The sequence below is a fragment of the Lagenorhynchus albirostris genome, chromosome 3, assembly GCF_949774975.1.
Source record: "Lagenorhynchus albirostris chromosome 3, mLagAlb1.1, whole genome shotgun sequence".
In the NCBI taxonomy this organism is placed as follows: Eukaryota; Metazoa; Chordata; class Mammalia; order Artiodactyla; family Delphinidae; genus Lagenorhynchus; species Lagenorhynchus albirostris.
The window spans coordinates 269,343-285,000 of NC_083097.1; the positions used below are offsets into that span (position 1 = coordinate 269,343).

The 15,658-nt window shown below is 52.8% G+C and overlaps 1 protein-coding gene across 1 annotated transcript in view; it reads left to right on the top strand.

Annotated features, from left to right (window-relative positions):
* Nucleotides 1–6,735: 6,735 nt before the first annotated feature.
* AHRR (aryl hydrocarbon receptor repressor) overlaps nt 6,736–15,658 on the top strand; it is a 67,071-nt gene continuing 58,148 nt past the window's right edge. The window contains exons 1-2 of the mRNA XM_060146799.1: nt 6,736–6,741; nt 15,525–15,597. Coding sequence (XP_060002782.1) covers nt 15,536–15,597 — 62 coding nt within the window. The 5' untranslated portion in view covers nt 6,736–6,741; nt 15,525–15,535. The remainder of the gene's footprint in view (nt 6,742–15,524; nt 15,598–15,658) is intronic.

The window sequence follows — 15,658 nt, forward strand, 5'->3', positions numbered from 1 at the left end:
GTTTTCCACAGTGGCTGCACCATTTTACATTCCCACCAACAGTGTGTGAGGAAGGGTTCCTATTTTTCTACATCCTTGCCAACACTTGTTATGTTTTGACAGTAGCCATCCTAACAGGTATGAGGTGGTATCTCATTTGTGGTTTTTATTTGCATTTCCTTAATGATCAGTGATGTTGAGCATCTCTTCATGTGTTTATTGGCCATTCCTGTGTCTTCGGAGAAATGTCTGTTCGCATCCTTTGCCCTTTTTTTTTTTTTTTCTTTGCCCATTTTTAAATTGGTTGTTCGTCTTTAATTGTTGAGTTGTAGGATCTGTTCATATGTTTTGGATATTAATCCCGTGTCAGATACATGATTTGGAATACTTTCTCCTATGATAGGTTGCCTTTTCACTTTACTGATAGTGTCCGTTGATGCACAAAGGTTTTAAATTTTGATGTAGTTTAATTGATCTTTTTTCCTTTCTTGCCTGTGCTTTTGGTGTTATATGCAAGAAAGCTTTGCCACATTCAGCCATGAAGCTTTTCGCCTATGTTTTCTTCTAAGAGTTTTATGTCTACTTTAGGTCTTGGTCCCTTTTGCGGTAACTTTTGTATGTGGTGGTAGGTACGGGTCCAACTTCATTCTTTTCCAAGTGGATGTCCATTTCCCCACCATTTGTTGGAAAGACTGTCCTTTCCCCATTGAACGATCTTGGCACCCTTGTCAAACATCATTGACCATATGTGTGAGGATTTATTTCTGTGCTCTCTATTCTGTTCCGTTGGCCTATACTTACCCGGTTTATAGATAAAAAAGTGAAGGCCCAGAGAGGGCCCACAATTTGGCCAAGGTCACATGGTAAGTGGTGGTTAGGCTGGGATTCGGGTGAAGGGTGCCCTGGTCCTCACCCTGTTCATGCAGAGGTGGGGAGCTCAGGGGGCGCATCTGACCCACCCACTCTTCCCACCAGATGACACTCCACACCAGCTGCGCTGGGCCTCACCTTGTTTATATAGGTTCATGCTAGCTGCCAGCAATTCAGGGAAGTTTTAAGATGGCAAAGGTCCCACTGAAATTGCCTTCAAACAGTGCAAAGAACCAGAGAGGGAAATACCTGCCCCAAAGACCCAGACAGGGCAAATTCTAGGGAAAAGCTGACAGTCCCCTAAGAGCCAGGGGAGGCTCAGAAGAGCAGTGGCAGCAGAAGGGGTTGAGGGGGACCCTACACAGCGGGGTGGAGGAGAGCTGAGGGACCCTGCAGAGCAAGCCCCATCCCCCCAGAGCAGGAGGTCGGAGAAACCCACCACCTGAGATGGTGCCCACAGGTACCCACTGCCCAACAAGCCCACCACTCTGTCCATTTAGGGCAGTGCCTCCCTCTTGTATGAAGCTCAGGAAAGTTCACCTGACATTAGTAAAAGGGGCAAAGCAGGGACTAGAAGGAACATCTCAGAACCCCTGTCGTCTACAGCCAGTATCTCAGAGGTGACCAAAGACAAGGCATCCATTAAAAAAGAACCAACTCTATAAAAAAAAAATAACACAGAATGGAAATAACTCAGAAATCAAAGACAGAATATCTGGAAGGGAAAAAGTTACGCACAAAAACTGTAGGGAATAAAAATTCAAAACTGAAAAGGACCTTTTCCAGAGCTAACGTTGGTGAGGTGAGGTTTGGAGGACAGGGTGCAAAGAGGACCACCGGAGCCCAGGACAAGGAGGAAGCACAGGTGAGCTGGGGTGGACCTCAGACGCAGCAGGCAAAGTGGGTTCCACCCTGCAAGTCCTTGGTGGAGCCGTGGTCAGCTGAACAGGAGACAGTTTCTGAGAAACGTTCCTCCCATGTTCCTTTAACTGGGAAGTTCCTGGAGAATGTGCTCCAGCAACACAGAGGGAGTCACCCTAGAGGAGGCTGGGGTCCTGAGTGGGCAGTGCCTGGACGGACCATGCAGGTGGGGTGGGGGACTGAGACAGACTGACTCATAGAGCCTGCGGAAGGCTCATTCCACGGGGCCACCAAAGGATGTGGAGGACAAGGCAGGTTCAAAGAAAACCAGGCGAGTGAGTCATTGTTCAGTGGGGGCCGGGGTTGTGCATGAAAGGAAATAACTGTAGTAAGTTGGCCTCCTCCCTCCCCTCCCTCTCCCCTCCCTCTCCCCCCTCTCCCCTCCCTCTCCCCTCCCTCTCCCCTCCCTCTCCCCTCCCTCTCCCCTCCTTCCCCTCCCCTCCCCCTCTCCTCCCCTCCCCCTCCCCCTCTCCTCCCCTCCCCCTCCCCTCCCCTCCCCTCCCCCTCTCCTCCCCTCCCCTCCCCCTCTCCTCCCCTCCCCTCCCCCTCTCCTCCCCTCCCCTCCCCCTCCTCCCCTCCCTCCCTCCCCTCCCCTCCCCTCCCCTTCCCCCTCTTTCTCTTTACCCCCTTCTGCCCCCACAATGGCTGGTTCTGGGCTGTGAGACTGTAGCAGGTTAGGGTTAGAGATGAAATTTCCTGCGTCCTCTCCCCCCAGTAAACCCAAATGTCAGCTAGCCAGGGACGGTAGGGGTGGCCTCTGCCTTAAGCTGAAGGAAATGACAGGACAGATATTCAGGGAGGAGTTCCAGTCAGAAGGAACAGCACCTGCGAAGCCCCAGGAGCAGGCAGAGGAGAGGGCAGAGCCTGGAGGGTCTTGGCTACACCCTCTTCACAAGCACGGGGTCCTGTGGATCCTGACCCTGAAGGGAGCTCAGCTTCAGCACATGGGTGCCCCCAGGCCATGCCAGGCTCCCCTTCCAGGCCACAGCTCCCAGGGCCAGCTGCTTCCCTGGAAGGAGGGCACTGTCCCTCCCCTGCTCTGTGCTGCATGAGCCGTGAATGTGCAGGCAGCTGGGTTCCCACTGGACCCTCGAGTTGGCTGAGACCCTGAGGGTCTGCTGAGGGGTGGGACCTGCCCACCGCTCCTTGTTTCCTGCTGACAGGAGCCCCAGAGGAGGGGATGTCGGGAGCAGGGGGCCGTGTGGCCAGGCCGGGGTCTGCAGGGGCCTCAGGGTGACTGCTGGCGCCAGGCAGGGGCGCTGGGAGGTGGAGGTGAGGGTGGGGTCAGACCGGGTGGGGACCCTGGCTCTGCCCACCCCCTGAGGCACCTCACCTTCTCCCACTTCATCGACGACCCTTGCCAGCCGCCGCAAGCAACGTCTCTGGTGTTCGGGAACAACCCCTGGATCGCGTTTATTGACTCAGATGTCCCTGTACCAGCAGAGCTCCTGGCTCACGCTGCTTTGCCCGCGCCCCAGGCACCACCTGGCTCTAAGGCAGTCCTGGGGCCTCCTGGGAGTGAGCCTCTGGGGAGGCACCTGGAGCCCCCGCTGCTGGGCCCCTCTCCACCTGCAGGCGGGAACCCTGGGCCTCCCACGGACACTCCTGCAGATTCAAGGGTGCAGGTGCATGTCGGCCACCCTCACCTGGCGGCCTCGTCCTGCACCTCCCTGCCCCCACCCTGCTGCAGGCCAGGCGGGCTCCCCAAGCTGACAGACCTTGTATGATGGCAGCCTTCCCGGGAGTGGGAAGCCCTGCTTGGCTGTGCACACAACGGGAGGGGCCCTCAAGGGACGGCCCACAGAGACAAGGGCAGCAGCGGCTCTTGACAAAATGCTCCAGATCTTTCTCTGGCTTGCAGGCGAAGTGAGGTGGGGGAGAGAAAGCACAGACCAGAACAAGGACTGCCCGAGCAACACAGCTGTCCCCCCGGGGAACCGTGCGGCCTGACACCTGCGCCCGGCACCTGCAGGGTGACAGCACACCCCTCGGCTGGTGTGTCTGGGGGGGACAGGCGGGCAGAGCCAGATGGCCATTAAGCTCGTGTAGCTGTCACATCACTGAGCTCCCAGGACGGCCACGTCTGAGACACAGCCGTGGAGACACAGCGTGGGCAGTTGAGGGCCAGGGGGCACCTTCGGTGTTGTCTCTTTTCCAAGCCCTCTTTCCTGCCAGGTGTCAGCCACCCTCCCACCCTGGGAGGACAAACGATCCAGGAAAGAGGAATTTGTCCCCAGCTGGTCGGAAGTTTGGGCGGAGTGGGAGGACGCAGCAACACGGAGCCTACTTGCAGTTGGAGGTCCCGAGTGCAGAGAGGAGGGAGGTTCCGAGAAGGCCTCCCGAGCTGCAGCCCCAAAGGGGAAACACTGCGGTGCGGGGGTGGGTCAGGGTGGTCACGGTGGAGAAGAAAATAGGGGACGCCCAGGCGTACTCTGCAAACTGTTGTGTGTGTCTGCAGGATCTGTGTGAACAGGAAGTTCAGGGGGAAGTCGTGTCCAGCTGACCTCGTGGGAATGCTGCCTGGGGGGCCTGGAGTCACCCACGTTCTGGTGGGAACAACACCCAAGGTCTCCCACAAAGGGGCTCACCGTGAATTCCTGGGACTTCACAGGCAAGGCTCATCCTTTTCGTGTCCAGTCCCAGTGACTGCCCCCAGGCCTACGGAGACTACAGGCTTTGGGGACAGGCACAGCCAAGGTGGGTTGGAGGGAAGGAGGGGGAGTGGACACGGGTTTCTCCTGCACCTCAGGCTGTGCGGCCTCACCTGCCGTTGTCCTGCCCCCGGAAGTGGCAGCAAGAAGCAAAGAGGCGTCTCGCTCAGGCTGGTTCCCGATGGGACTGGGTGGGTGGAGGTGACTGATGCCTAGGCAACAGGCTAGAACGGGTCCTCTGAGACACGTGGGCTCTGTCCCACGTGCAGGGGACGCAGGCTCTGACTACAAAGCTTCAGATCCTCGGGGCACCCACCCAGGTGTCTCTGCCCAAATTCCTGGGTCTGAGGGTTCCCCTACAGGCCTGGACTTGACAGGGTGGACCCACCTTACCTCTGCCACTCCAAGATATGCCTTCCCAACCTCATACACATGCTTACTTATTTTTTTTAGCAAAAAGAAAGAAAAAAAAACCCGACAAAATGGTACAAAAGCACGCCATGCTTCTTGCAAAATGGTCAGGAATGGTGGAAATTTTTAAAAAGTAAAAAATTAAAGTTCGCCTATAACCTGAGTTATTCACCCAGATTTTTTTCTGTGCACTTTACAAAAATTGGATCAAGGTGCAACTGCTGATTTTAACTACTTAAAAAATACAGCAATACAGATGCATGTTGTTCCAGGTCAAAAAATAATACAAGATCATTCACTCAGCTGACACTTTTGAGCCCCTGTTCTGCAGTAGAAGCCCTGCTCTTCCTTGGATAGAGGTGAACAGAACAGACCTGGTGAGTTTACCTGTTAGACACAGGAGCAAAGAAACACCTGCTGTAATTTCAGGCAGGAATATGCCCTACAAAAGGCAGAACAGGGAGAGATGGGCAGCGGTGGCCTTTGACTGAGGTGGGTATCCTCTCTGAGAACACAGGATCAGAGAGTTAGCCCTGCGAGCATCTGGAAAAGAGCTTTCTCAGAGTGGGAGCAAGTGCAAAGGTCCTGAGGCACACACGCTGGTCTGTGAGGCTGGGGAAGGTAGCTGGGGCTTGGGTGGGGGCAGGATTTTGCTCAGAGCCGGGCAGGTGCCAGGAATGACTCCCTTGGCTGCGACTGACTGTGGGGTGCGAGCGAGCGCTGGAGACCCCACAGGGCTGGCTGCGGTGGCGGTGGTCGGTGGGGCTTGGGTGGGGACATGGTTGGTGCCGAGGGGCTGCCTGGGGAACGCAAAGGGACTGGACATGAGGGGGCAATACAAGCCCCCACACCACCCCCGCCGGGGCAAGGATGGTGGCAGCAGTCGGGCGAGGTTTCCGGGGGGGCCCCTCAGACCTTGGGGCAGAAAGCCCAGGATGTGAGGCCAGGCTCACGGTGTGTCCCGGGGCGCTCCGGGACCAGACACACAGTCCGGGCCCAGTGAGGGAAGGGAGCTTTCGAAGTCTGGACGTGTCCTCCAGGACGGAGGAGGGGAGGGGCCGGATGGTCCGCGTGGAGGAGGGGGAAGGAGCCGCCGGAGGGGTGGGAAGGGCCCCGCTGGAGGCCTGGCTCCTTCGAATCAGAAATGTCGGGATGAGACTTCCACGAGCTGCCCTGCGGCTCCAGGAAGGTGCAGGGTTAAAAGTATTACATTAATACTTTAAAACTGTAAAACCCTTTGATTTTAGCAACAACCTAATTGGAGCAGGCGGAGCAGGACCTGCTACGCTCACGTTACACATTCGGATCCGGGCGCCGGGACCCAGCCGCTAGGGCAGTCTGGGCCCCGCACCTCCGCCCCGCCGGCAGGTGCGCGCTCGGCCTCCGCGGGCGCAGGTGGAAGGGGGCGCGCGACTGCGGGCGAGGAACAGAGGGTCTGGGGCTCCCGCGGGGAGCACGGGGGCCTCGAGGGGCACAGGCACCCTGGAGCCGACAGACCCTTGGGTAGACCACGAGGACACGAGAGGCGCAGAGCGCGACCCCACCGTGGCGCACACAGATCCGGAGGACCACGGGGACGGGGGGGCGCAGGGCGGGACCCCACCGTGGTGCACAGAGATCCCGGGGACCACGGGGACGCGAGGGGCGCAGGGCAGGACCCCACCATGGTGCACACAGACCCGGGGACCATTGGCCGGCCGGAGATGCGCGCGCGCGCCCCCTGCCGCCTCCCGGGCTCGGTCGTCTCCGGGGCGGGGCGGCTCGCGTGCCGGGGTGGGGCTGTCCTTCCGCGGCCACAGCCTCCGCCTGGTCCCCGAGATGCGAGCGCCGGCAGCCGCGCAGCCACAGCTCCCTGTCCCCGCGGACACCTCCCGCGGGCGCGCTTGAACCTCCGCGCCCCGCCGGTCGGGTAAGTGCGCTGGACGTGCTCCGCAGGTCCAACTCCGCGAGGGAGACCCTAGCGCAGGGCCATCTTCCCAAGGCTCCCGCACCCTCGGCCCCCCCATCCCCCTCTCCCCTCCAACCCCACTCACCCCATCCTCACATCGCCAGGCCCTGGGGTCCAACGGGCAGCTTCTCACCTAAAACTAAAAACAGGGCTTTTGAGGAAAGCCAGTCCGCTTTCACTGCTTGCGGTCCCTCAGTTTCCCGGCCCGGGAGCGTCCGACCCCGCGCTGGGGGAGCTGGGCTAACTGCCCTTTGCTCTGGGCACAGCTTCCTTCGGAACTGTTTTGGGCAGATGCTGGGGGGCGGGGGGGACTTTGAATTGGACTCCTGAGCCCTCTCCAGGGCAGCTGGTGAGGGGAGGCCCCCAGCCGGGAGGTCCCGGAGCTGGGGGTGCACAGCTCAGCCCCCTCCTTCGGGGCCAGGAGCGCCAGCCTTGGTTCACACACTCTGGAAGGGCGGAAGGCGCGTGTTCCAGGAATTCACTGGGTTTCAGTTAGTGGCACCAAGAAAGTTCTTTTCCCTAAAGTCTTATTTTGAGAGGTGGAAAATCCCAGATTGTGGACACTTTGTGAGAGGCACAGGCCCTCAACACTTCAGGGACCCGGTGTTGCTGCTGTGACTCCCCCCCTTGGGGAGGGGGCTGCCCACAGGGCAGGTGACTAGCCAGGGTCAGAGGTCAGAGGCCTTGGGCAGTTTGCCCTTGGGCTCCTCATCTGCTTCCTGGTTGGTCTGCCAGCCCCCCTTGGAAGCATCCAGTGGGTCTCCAGCTGTGGCCGCCCTGTGACTCACGCGGGGCCTCTGTGTGACCAGCCACAGGCTCCGGTCCTCGAGGGGCCGGGCGCAGAGGGGCTGCGTGAGTGTGTGCCCTGGGCATCTGCCCCCTTGCTCTGGGCACTCAACGGTGGTGAACGGGACTTCTCCCGGCCTGGTCAGCAGCCCAGCCCACCCAGGACACTCTCCAGGGGCCTCTGGCAGAGGCGGGCTTCTGACCGGCTGGCCTCCACCCAGCGTCCGCCATCAGGGCCTAGAGCCTGGCTTCTGTCAGCCTCCTGGGCCCACGCCCAATCCCAGTGGAGGCCTCAGGACCCGCTCGTGGGCAGCTGAGCAGCCGGTGGGCAGTGTGGCCCTGACGGGGGCTGTGCCACCTCCAGCAGCCGTGGCTGCAGGCTCCCTGTTTACGGATGATGACTTCCAGGTGGATACCGGGCAGTCTGGACCCCGACCGTGTGCGTTGTTTCCCTCTCAGTTCAGTCCCAGGGCGGTGCGGCCCTGTGGACGGGGCACACATGCTGGGCGGGAGCTGAGGGCACCGCCACGTGGCATGGGACGATCTTTTATGTTTGTTTTATGCTTATGTGTATTTCTGAAATGGTCAGCCATTATTTTTACCATAAAAGGTTCTTATAAAAGTTCAGATTTCTCTGAGAAACACAGTCAGCTCAGAGCTTCTGGGGGGCTGGCCCTCGTGCTGTCTCAGTGGCACATTTCTGTGGGGAGTTTGGTCCAGTCCAATGAGGGCTTCATCTTTTTGAGGAAAGTGCACAGTATTTAGTAAAATGGAGCCGATATTTAGGATTCCTAGGGCAGGAATTGGCAGGAACTGGACCCCAAGCCACGGCTCTTCCAGGGGACAGCGGCTGGCCCCCTTGATTTCTCCCCCACCCCCGAAGGGGTACCTGGAGGGTGTTTATCTGCCCTGGTGCTTTTCGCCATAGCCCGTGTTTTTAGGCCCCTTCCACCAGGGAGGACGGGCCTTGTGGGCCAGCTGGCAGGCCACGTGCGCGGCTGGGGAGGGCCCGCACCCAGGAGCCTGGACCCCGTCTCGGCTCCTGCTGTGGGGAGGGGGTCTTGGCTGGAGGAAAGTGAGGGGCCAGCTCTGCCCCGCAAAGTGCCTCCGACCCCTGCTCGTCTTCCCTGTCGCCTCCAGCCCGCACCACCCCTGCTCTGAGCTCGGACTCACTCAGGGAACGGTGGTGCTGGGATGGGCCTCCTGGGGCTGGGGCAGGTCAGCCAGCCTCCTCACCTTTGATCTTGAGGGGCGTCCGGCCCCTCTCGTGTGTGGGGAAGCATCCCTGACCGATTTCCCCCCAGGCTGGGGCCAGGCCTGGGTCCGGCTCCGGCCTCTCCTGCAGCTCAGATGGGATGACCTTGCCCGCCGGGGTCCAGCTTCCCAGAGAAGCGCAGGCCTGGTGGCCGTGGCTCAGGCAGAGACTAGAAGGCTGGACCCTTCCGAAGTATCCGTCCGCCCATTCCTGCTCCAGCCTGCGGCCACCGGGGCCCTATCCGCGCCCACCCACCCCAGCCCATCTCTCCAGAGCTCTCCTGTCTCCTCTGCCGCGTCATCCCCCGCAGCTTAAAAACCAGCATTTGACCCCCAAGGCCCCGCGGCTGCCACCCATCCCTGCCTCTGCTCTCACAATGCCCCACAGGCGCTCCTAGTCCCGCTGCACGGTTCTCTCCTGCCACTCCAGACATTTAATTTATATTTATATACAAATTTGTGTTCTTTGTTTTTAGTGAGGTGAAATTCACACTACATAAAATTAACCATATAAAAATTTAAGGTTCAGTGGTATTTATTGAGTATATTGCCAAAGTTGTGCAACTACCACCTCTAATTCCAAAACATTTTCTTCATCCCGAACGGAAACTCTATACCCTTTAAGCAGTCACTCCCCATTCCTTTTTCCTCCAGCCCCTGGCAACCATTCACCTACTTTCTGTCTCTGTGGGTTTGCCTGTTCTGGACATTCCATATAAATGCAATCAATATGTGTCCTTCTGTGTCTGCCTTCGTTTTCACATAGCATGATGTTTTCAAGCTTCACGTGTGTTGTAGGGGCATCAGGGCTTCGTTCCTTCTTATGGCTGAGTAATAGTCCCCTGTATGGATGGACCACATTTTGTTTATCCATTCATCGGTCGATGGGCATTTAGGTTGCTTCTGCTTTCTGGCTCTTGTGAGTAAAGACGCTGTGAGTATTCGTGTACCAGACTGTGTTTGAACATATGTTTTCAGTTCTCTCGGGCATATACGTAGGAGTGGAATTGCTGGGTCGTGTAGTGACCCTATGTTTAACTTTTTGAGGAAAGACTAAACTGCTTTCTACAGGAGCTGTGCCATTTTTCATCCCCACCAGCACGGCACAAGGGTCCCAGTTTCTCCACAATCTCACCAACCCTTGATATTTTCCTTTTTTTTTTCTTTTTTTAAAAAAATATTATGGCCATTGTCGTGGGTATGAAGTGGTATCTCATTGTGGGTTTGATTTACATTTCCTTAGTGACTAATGATGTTGAGCATCTTTTCATGTGCTTGTTAACCATTTGTATGTTTTTTGGGGGAGAAAGGTCTATTCAAGTCCTTTGCTCATTTTTAATTAGGTTGTTTGTCTTTTTGTTGTTGAGTTTTAAGAGTTCTTTGTGTAGTTTGTATACCAGACCTTTATCAGATATATGATTTGCAAATATTTTCTCCCATCTGTGAGTTGTCTCTTCACTTTCTTGATAGTGTCCTTTGAAGCCCAAGTTTTCAATTTTGATGGGGTTCAATTTATCTCGTTTTTCTTTTCTTCCTGTGCTTTTGGTGACGTATCTAAGAATCCATTGGCAAATGTAAGGTCATGAAGATAGAGCCCTATGTGTTCTTGTAGCTCCTACACTTAGGTCTTTAACTAACTTTGGTTAATTTTTGTAAAGGGTGTGAGGTAGGGGTCCAGCTTCACTCTTTGGTATTGGATGTCCATTTGTACCAGCACCTTTTGGTGAAGAGACTGTTCTTTCCCCATTGAATGGCTTTGTTGAAAATCAGTTGACCACATTATGTTTATTCTTGTGCCACATTTCTCTTTTTTCAATGCTTTTTTAAAAATTTTATTTATTTAGTTGTGGCTGCGTTGGGTCTTCATTGCTGCATGTGGGCTTTCTCTAGTTGCAGTGGGCGGGGACTACTCTTCATTGCGGTGCGTGGCCTTCTCATTGGGGTGGCTTCTCTCATTGCAGAGCATGGGCTCTAGGTGCATGGGCTTCAGTAGTTGTGGCACGTGGGCTCAGTAGCTGTGCCTCATGGGCCCTAGAGCACAGGCTCAGTGGCTGTGGCGCACGGGCTTAGTTGCTCTGCAGCACGTGGGATCTTCCCAGACCAGGGCTCTAACCTGTGTCCCCTGCCTTGGCAGGGGGATTCTTAACTACTGCGCCACCAGGGAAGCCCTCAATGCTTTTTAAAAACCTTTTTATTATGAAAATTTTCAAATCTTTTACAAAAGTGGAGAGAATTTTATAATGAGTCCAATTTATTCATCGAGTATCATAGATGGTCCGCTGTCAATATTGGCTGATTCAGTGTCATGTAAACCCCACCCTGCTCTGCACATCACACAGAAACAAATCGCTGATGTGTCATCCTTTCACAGGTGTTAGCATGTATCTCTAAAACGTGTGAACTTTAAAAATCAGCTTTTTATGTTTTTTACTTAATTTTTTGTTTGAATTGAGAGACTTTAATTCATATAAAGAAGTATTAACAACAGCAGGAGAGCTCGGAAGGGTACTCAGGGCTGCGGGGGTGCCGAGAGGGCTTGCCCGTATGTAGGGGTTCAGGCTCTGGGCTGGCGGAGATGTTTCGCTGGGCTTCCCAGCCTCCGTAAGAGGTGGGCAGGAACAAGAAGACACGGGGGACGCACGGGACCCAGAAGCCCCTCACTCTGCGCTCGCTACAGAGGAGAAAAGCTCGAAGGGTCCAGCCCATCCGTGCAGAGCAAGCCCAACGGGAACCAATACACCGCTTCCCAGTGGCGTGCCACCACCTCCCATTCCTGGCCTTCGTGCTGTGGTTGCCAAACCTTGACATCTGCATAGGTTATAAACCCCACAACACATTGTTGTCATTGTTGTTGAAACAGTCAATTATTTTTTAGAGATAGTTAGATAGTAAGAAGGAGCCTTGCATTCTTACCCATGCAGTTACCACTTCCTGTGCTTTCTGTTCCATTTTGTGGATCCCCGTTACCATCTGGTATCATTTTCCTTTGGCCTGAAGACACTCTTTCACATTTCTTATAGTGTGGGTCAGCTGGCAATGAATTCTTTCAGCTTTTTTATGTCTGAAAAAGTCTTCATTTAGCCTTAATTTTTGAAAGATATTTTCACAGGGTTTAGAATTCTCGTTTCAGGTTTTCTTTCAGTGCTTTAAAGATGCTGCTCCGCTGTCCCCTCGGGTACACGTTCCTCAGGAGACATCTGCTGCCATACTTATCTCTGTTTCTTTGTACCCAATGCTATTTTTCTCTGGTGGCGTTTAAGATTATTCTATTTATCTCTGGTTATGAGTCATTTGATTATGATGTGCCTGGTGTAGTTTTCTTCCTGTTTCTTGTGCTTGGGGTTCATTGACGTCTTGAATCTGTAGGTTTATAGTTTTCATTGTTTGGACAAATTTCTGCTATTATTACTTAAATGTTTTCTGTCACCTCTATTACTCTCCTGTTCTTTAGGGCCCCAGTTACACATATTCAACCTATTGAAATACCTAAATATTTAATTTTTATTTTGGTGCTGTGGTAAACGGTATGGTTCTTAAAAAATGTGTATTCCAGTTGTTCATGGCTAGTGTATAGAAACACAATTGACTTTTTTATATTGTCCGTTTTCCCTGTGACCTTGCTGGACTCAATTATTATAAGTTATAAAAGATTTGTCTTAGCCAAATTTTGGAATTTTCTGTATGTACCATCCTGTTGTCTGTGAACATTAGGGGAATGGTGATAGAGGACATCTTTGTCTTATTCGTGATCTCTGGGGATGTATACAGTCTTTCACTGTTAGGTGTGATGTCAGCTGTAGGTTTTTTTGGTAGATGTCCTTTATCAGGTTAATTAAGTTCCTTTCTATTCCTAGTTTGATGAGAGGTTTTTTTTATTATTATGCATGGATTTGGATTTTGTCAAATGCACTTTATGTATGTTGAGGTGACCGTATATCTTTTTCTTTTATCTATTAATAAAGTGAATTATACTGGTCAATTTCTGGATGGCGAATCAGGCTTGAATTCCTTGCGCAAACCCCATTTGTGATGTGTTGTGCTCTTTATATATTGTTGGATCCCGTTTGCTAACATCTAATTGAAGATTTTTGTGCCTATGTTCATGAGGGATTTTTGACCGTCGTTTTCTCAAAATGTCTTTGGTTTTGGTATGAGGGTAACGCTGAACTTGTAAGTGAGTTGGCAATTTTTAATTTAATTTTTGGTTTTCTGCAAACAATTGGTATTATTTCTTCCTTAAATCGGTAGAATTTACCAGTGAATCCATCTGGGCCTTTGCTTTTGTTTGTTGTTGTTGGAATAAATACAGGGCTAAACAGGTTATCTGTTTTTTCTTGAGTGAGCTTGGTAGTGTATGTCACTCAAGAAATTGGTCCATTTCAACTAAATTGTTTAATTGTTTCATCTAAATTTGTGGAGATATTATTTTAGTCTGCCTGGGCTGCCGTAACAAAATACCACAGACTGGGTGGCTTAACCAACACCTAAAAACAATGAAAATCTATTTCTCACAGTTCTGGAGGCTGGGAAGCCCAAGATCAAGGTGCCCGCTGATTGGTTTCTGATGAGAGTGTGCTCTTCTTGGCTTGCACACGGTGAAGACAGAGCTCTCCTCTCTCTTCTGCTTCTTATAAGGGCAACACTTCTATCAGATCAGGGTTCCACCTATATGACCTCATTTCACCTTAATCACCTCCTTAAAGATCCATCTGCAATACAGTCAAATGGGGGATTAGGGCTTGAACATATGAATTTGGTGGGCACACAGCTAAGTTCATGGCGGTGTTCTCTTGTTTTCCTTCTAATGTCTGTGGGGTCTGTAGTGATGTCCCTTCTTTTATTCATGATACTAGTAATTCATATCTTCTCTATTCTTGATCAGTCTGGCAAGAAGTTTATCAATTTTGTTGATCTTTTCAAAGAACCAACTCTTGGTTTCGTTGATTTTTCTGTATTTCCATTTTAAGTTTCATCGATTTTTCCTCTTTATTATTTCCACCTTTCTGCTTGATTTGGACTTGTTTTCTCTTCTTCTGATTACTTAAAGTGGAAGCTTGGATTACTTATTTGAAACGTTTAATTTTTTTCTAATATAAACATTTAATGTTATCAGTGTCTGTCAAAGTACTGCTCGTCTGTATCCCACAGAGTTTGATATGCTGTATGTTCATTTTCATTCAGTTCAAAATACGTCTAAATTTCTTTGAGACTTTCTCTTTGACCCATGGTTATTTAGAAATGGGTTGCTTACCAGATAGTTGGGAATTTTCCATATATCTTTCTAGTTTAATTCCATTATTGTTAGAGAACATACTTTGTATTTTTATTCTTTTAAGTTTGTTGAGGATTGTTCTAAGTTCAAGAATATGGTCTATCTTGATGAATGTTCCATGTACGAAGAACGTGTATTCTGCTGCTGTTGGCTGGAGTAGTCTCTATATTTCAATTAGTCTACATCTGTTGTTTGGATATTCTCTTTCCTTTGTGATTTTCTGTTTGTTTGCTCTATTGATTACTCAGAGAGGAATGTTGAAGTTACTAATGAATTATCTTTTCAGTTTTTGCTTCCTGTATTTCAAAGCTGTGGTGATGCATTCTCATTTAGCATTGCTACGTCTTCTTGGGAAACTGGCGCCTTTATTCTTTTATAACATCCCGCTTTGCCCCTGGTAATATTCCTTTGTCTGAAGTCTGCTCTGTCTGGTACTCACACTGCTGCTCCAGCTGTACTTTTGATTAGTGTATCTTTTATGATCCATTTACTTTACCTACTTATGTCAGTAGTCAAAGTGTGTTTCTTAGACTTAAAGTGGATCCAGGACATGTTTCCAGTATTTTCGCTGCACTTTCTGGACAGGGTGGAAGTCGTGTGTTTGACTCTGCTTCCTCTTCCAGGTAGTACACACTTGAGGCCAGGGGAGGGCTCCTAACCTCCTCTCTGGGTCAGCTGGCCCAGAGCCTGGTGTGGAGGGGTCACCGGTCTGCAGGATGTTTGTGACGGCTCAGACATCCTCACTGCACGGGAAAATCAAGATTCTGATGCACTCCCTGAGGTGATGGGCGAGCTGACCAGCCTCAGGGCACAGACACCGACTGCAGTGTCCACACTGCTGGTGGAGGCCAGCAGGCATGGCCAGCTGGGCTCAGTGCGGCCGTGAGTTAGTGGCCAAAGTGGAAGCCCAGCACTGTGGAGTGGAGAGAGATTTTAGTAGAAGAGAGGAAGCCTGTGTGCCTAGAAATACAGGCCGTAGGGGAGGAGTGGGAGGGGCAGCGTGGCCGCAGGCGGCACTGGGATAGCCTGCCTGCCCGCGCCCTGACCCAGCACACGGTCCTCGGTGCCCACTGCGGAGTGCTCCTGTTTTCTGACGCCTCAGGGTGTTTACCTGCCGGAAGCTTTCCCGGCACAGGGCTGTCTCACGAGTGTGGTGACCGGACTGTGTCCTCTGGCTAGGCTGGCGGCCGCAAGGCGGCCCATCGAAGGGGAGACGTCATGAGCCGGCTTCAACCTTGGGCTGAGGAGGGGACGGTTCACCCCCGCACCCCACCCCCGTGCCGGACATGCCCTCGGGCATCTCGCTCAGCCAGCGCTGGGGGAGGACAGCGCGCCGGGCCTCCGCTGCTGCTCTCGCCGCCTCGGTGGTTTGGGGGGTGTGGGGGCGCTGGGGTCTCTTCAGTGTGACCAACTTGATGCCCTTTTTCCTTAGGGCCCAAGACGATGATTCCGCCGGGGGAGTGCCTGTATGCCGGGAGGAAAAGAAGGAAGCCCGTTCAGAAACAGTAAAGTATCTGTCTTCTGGTTTTGCTGACTGCTACCGATGGAGGGGAGGCTTTTGTGTGT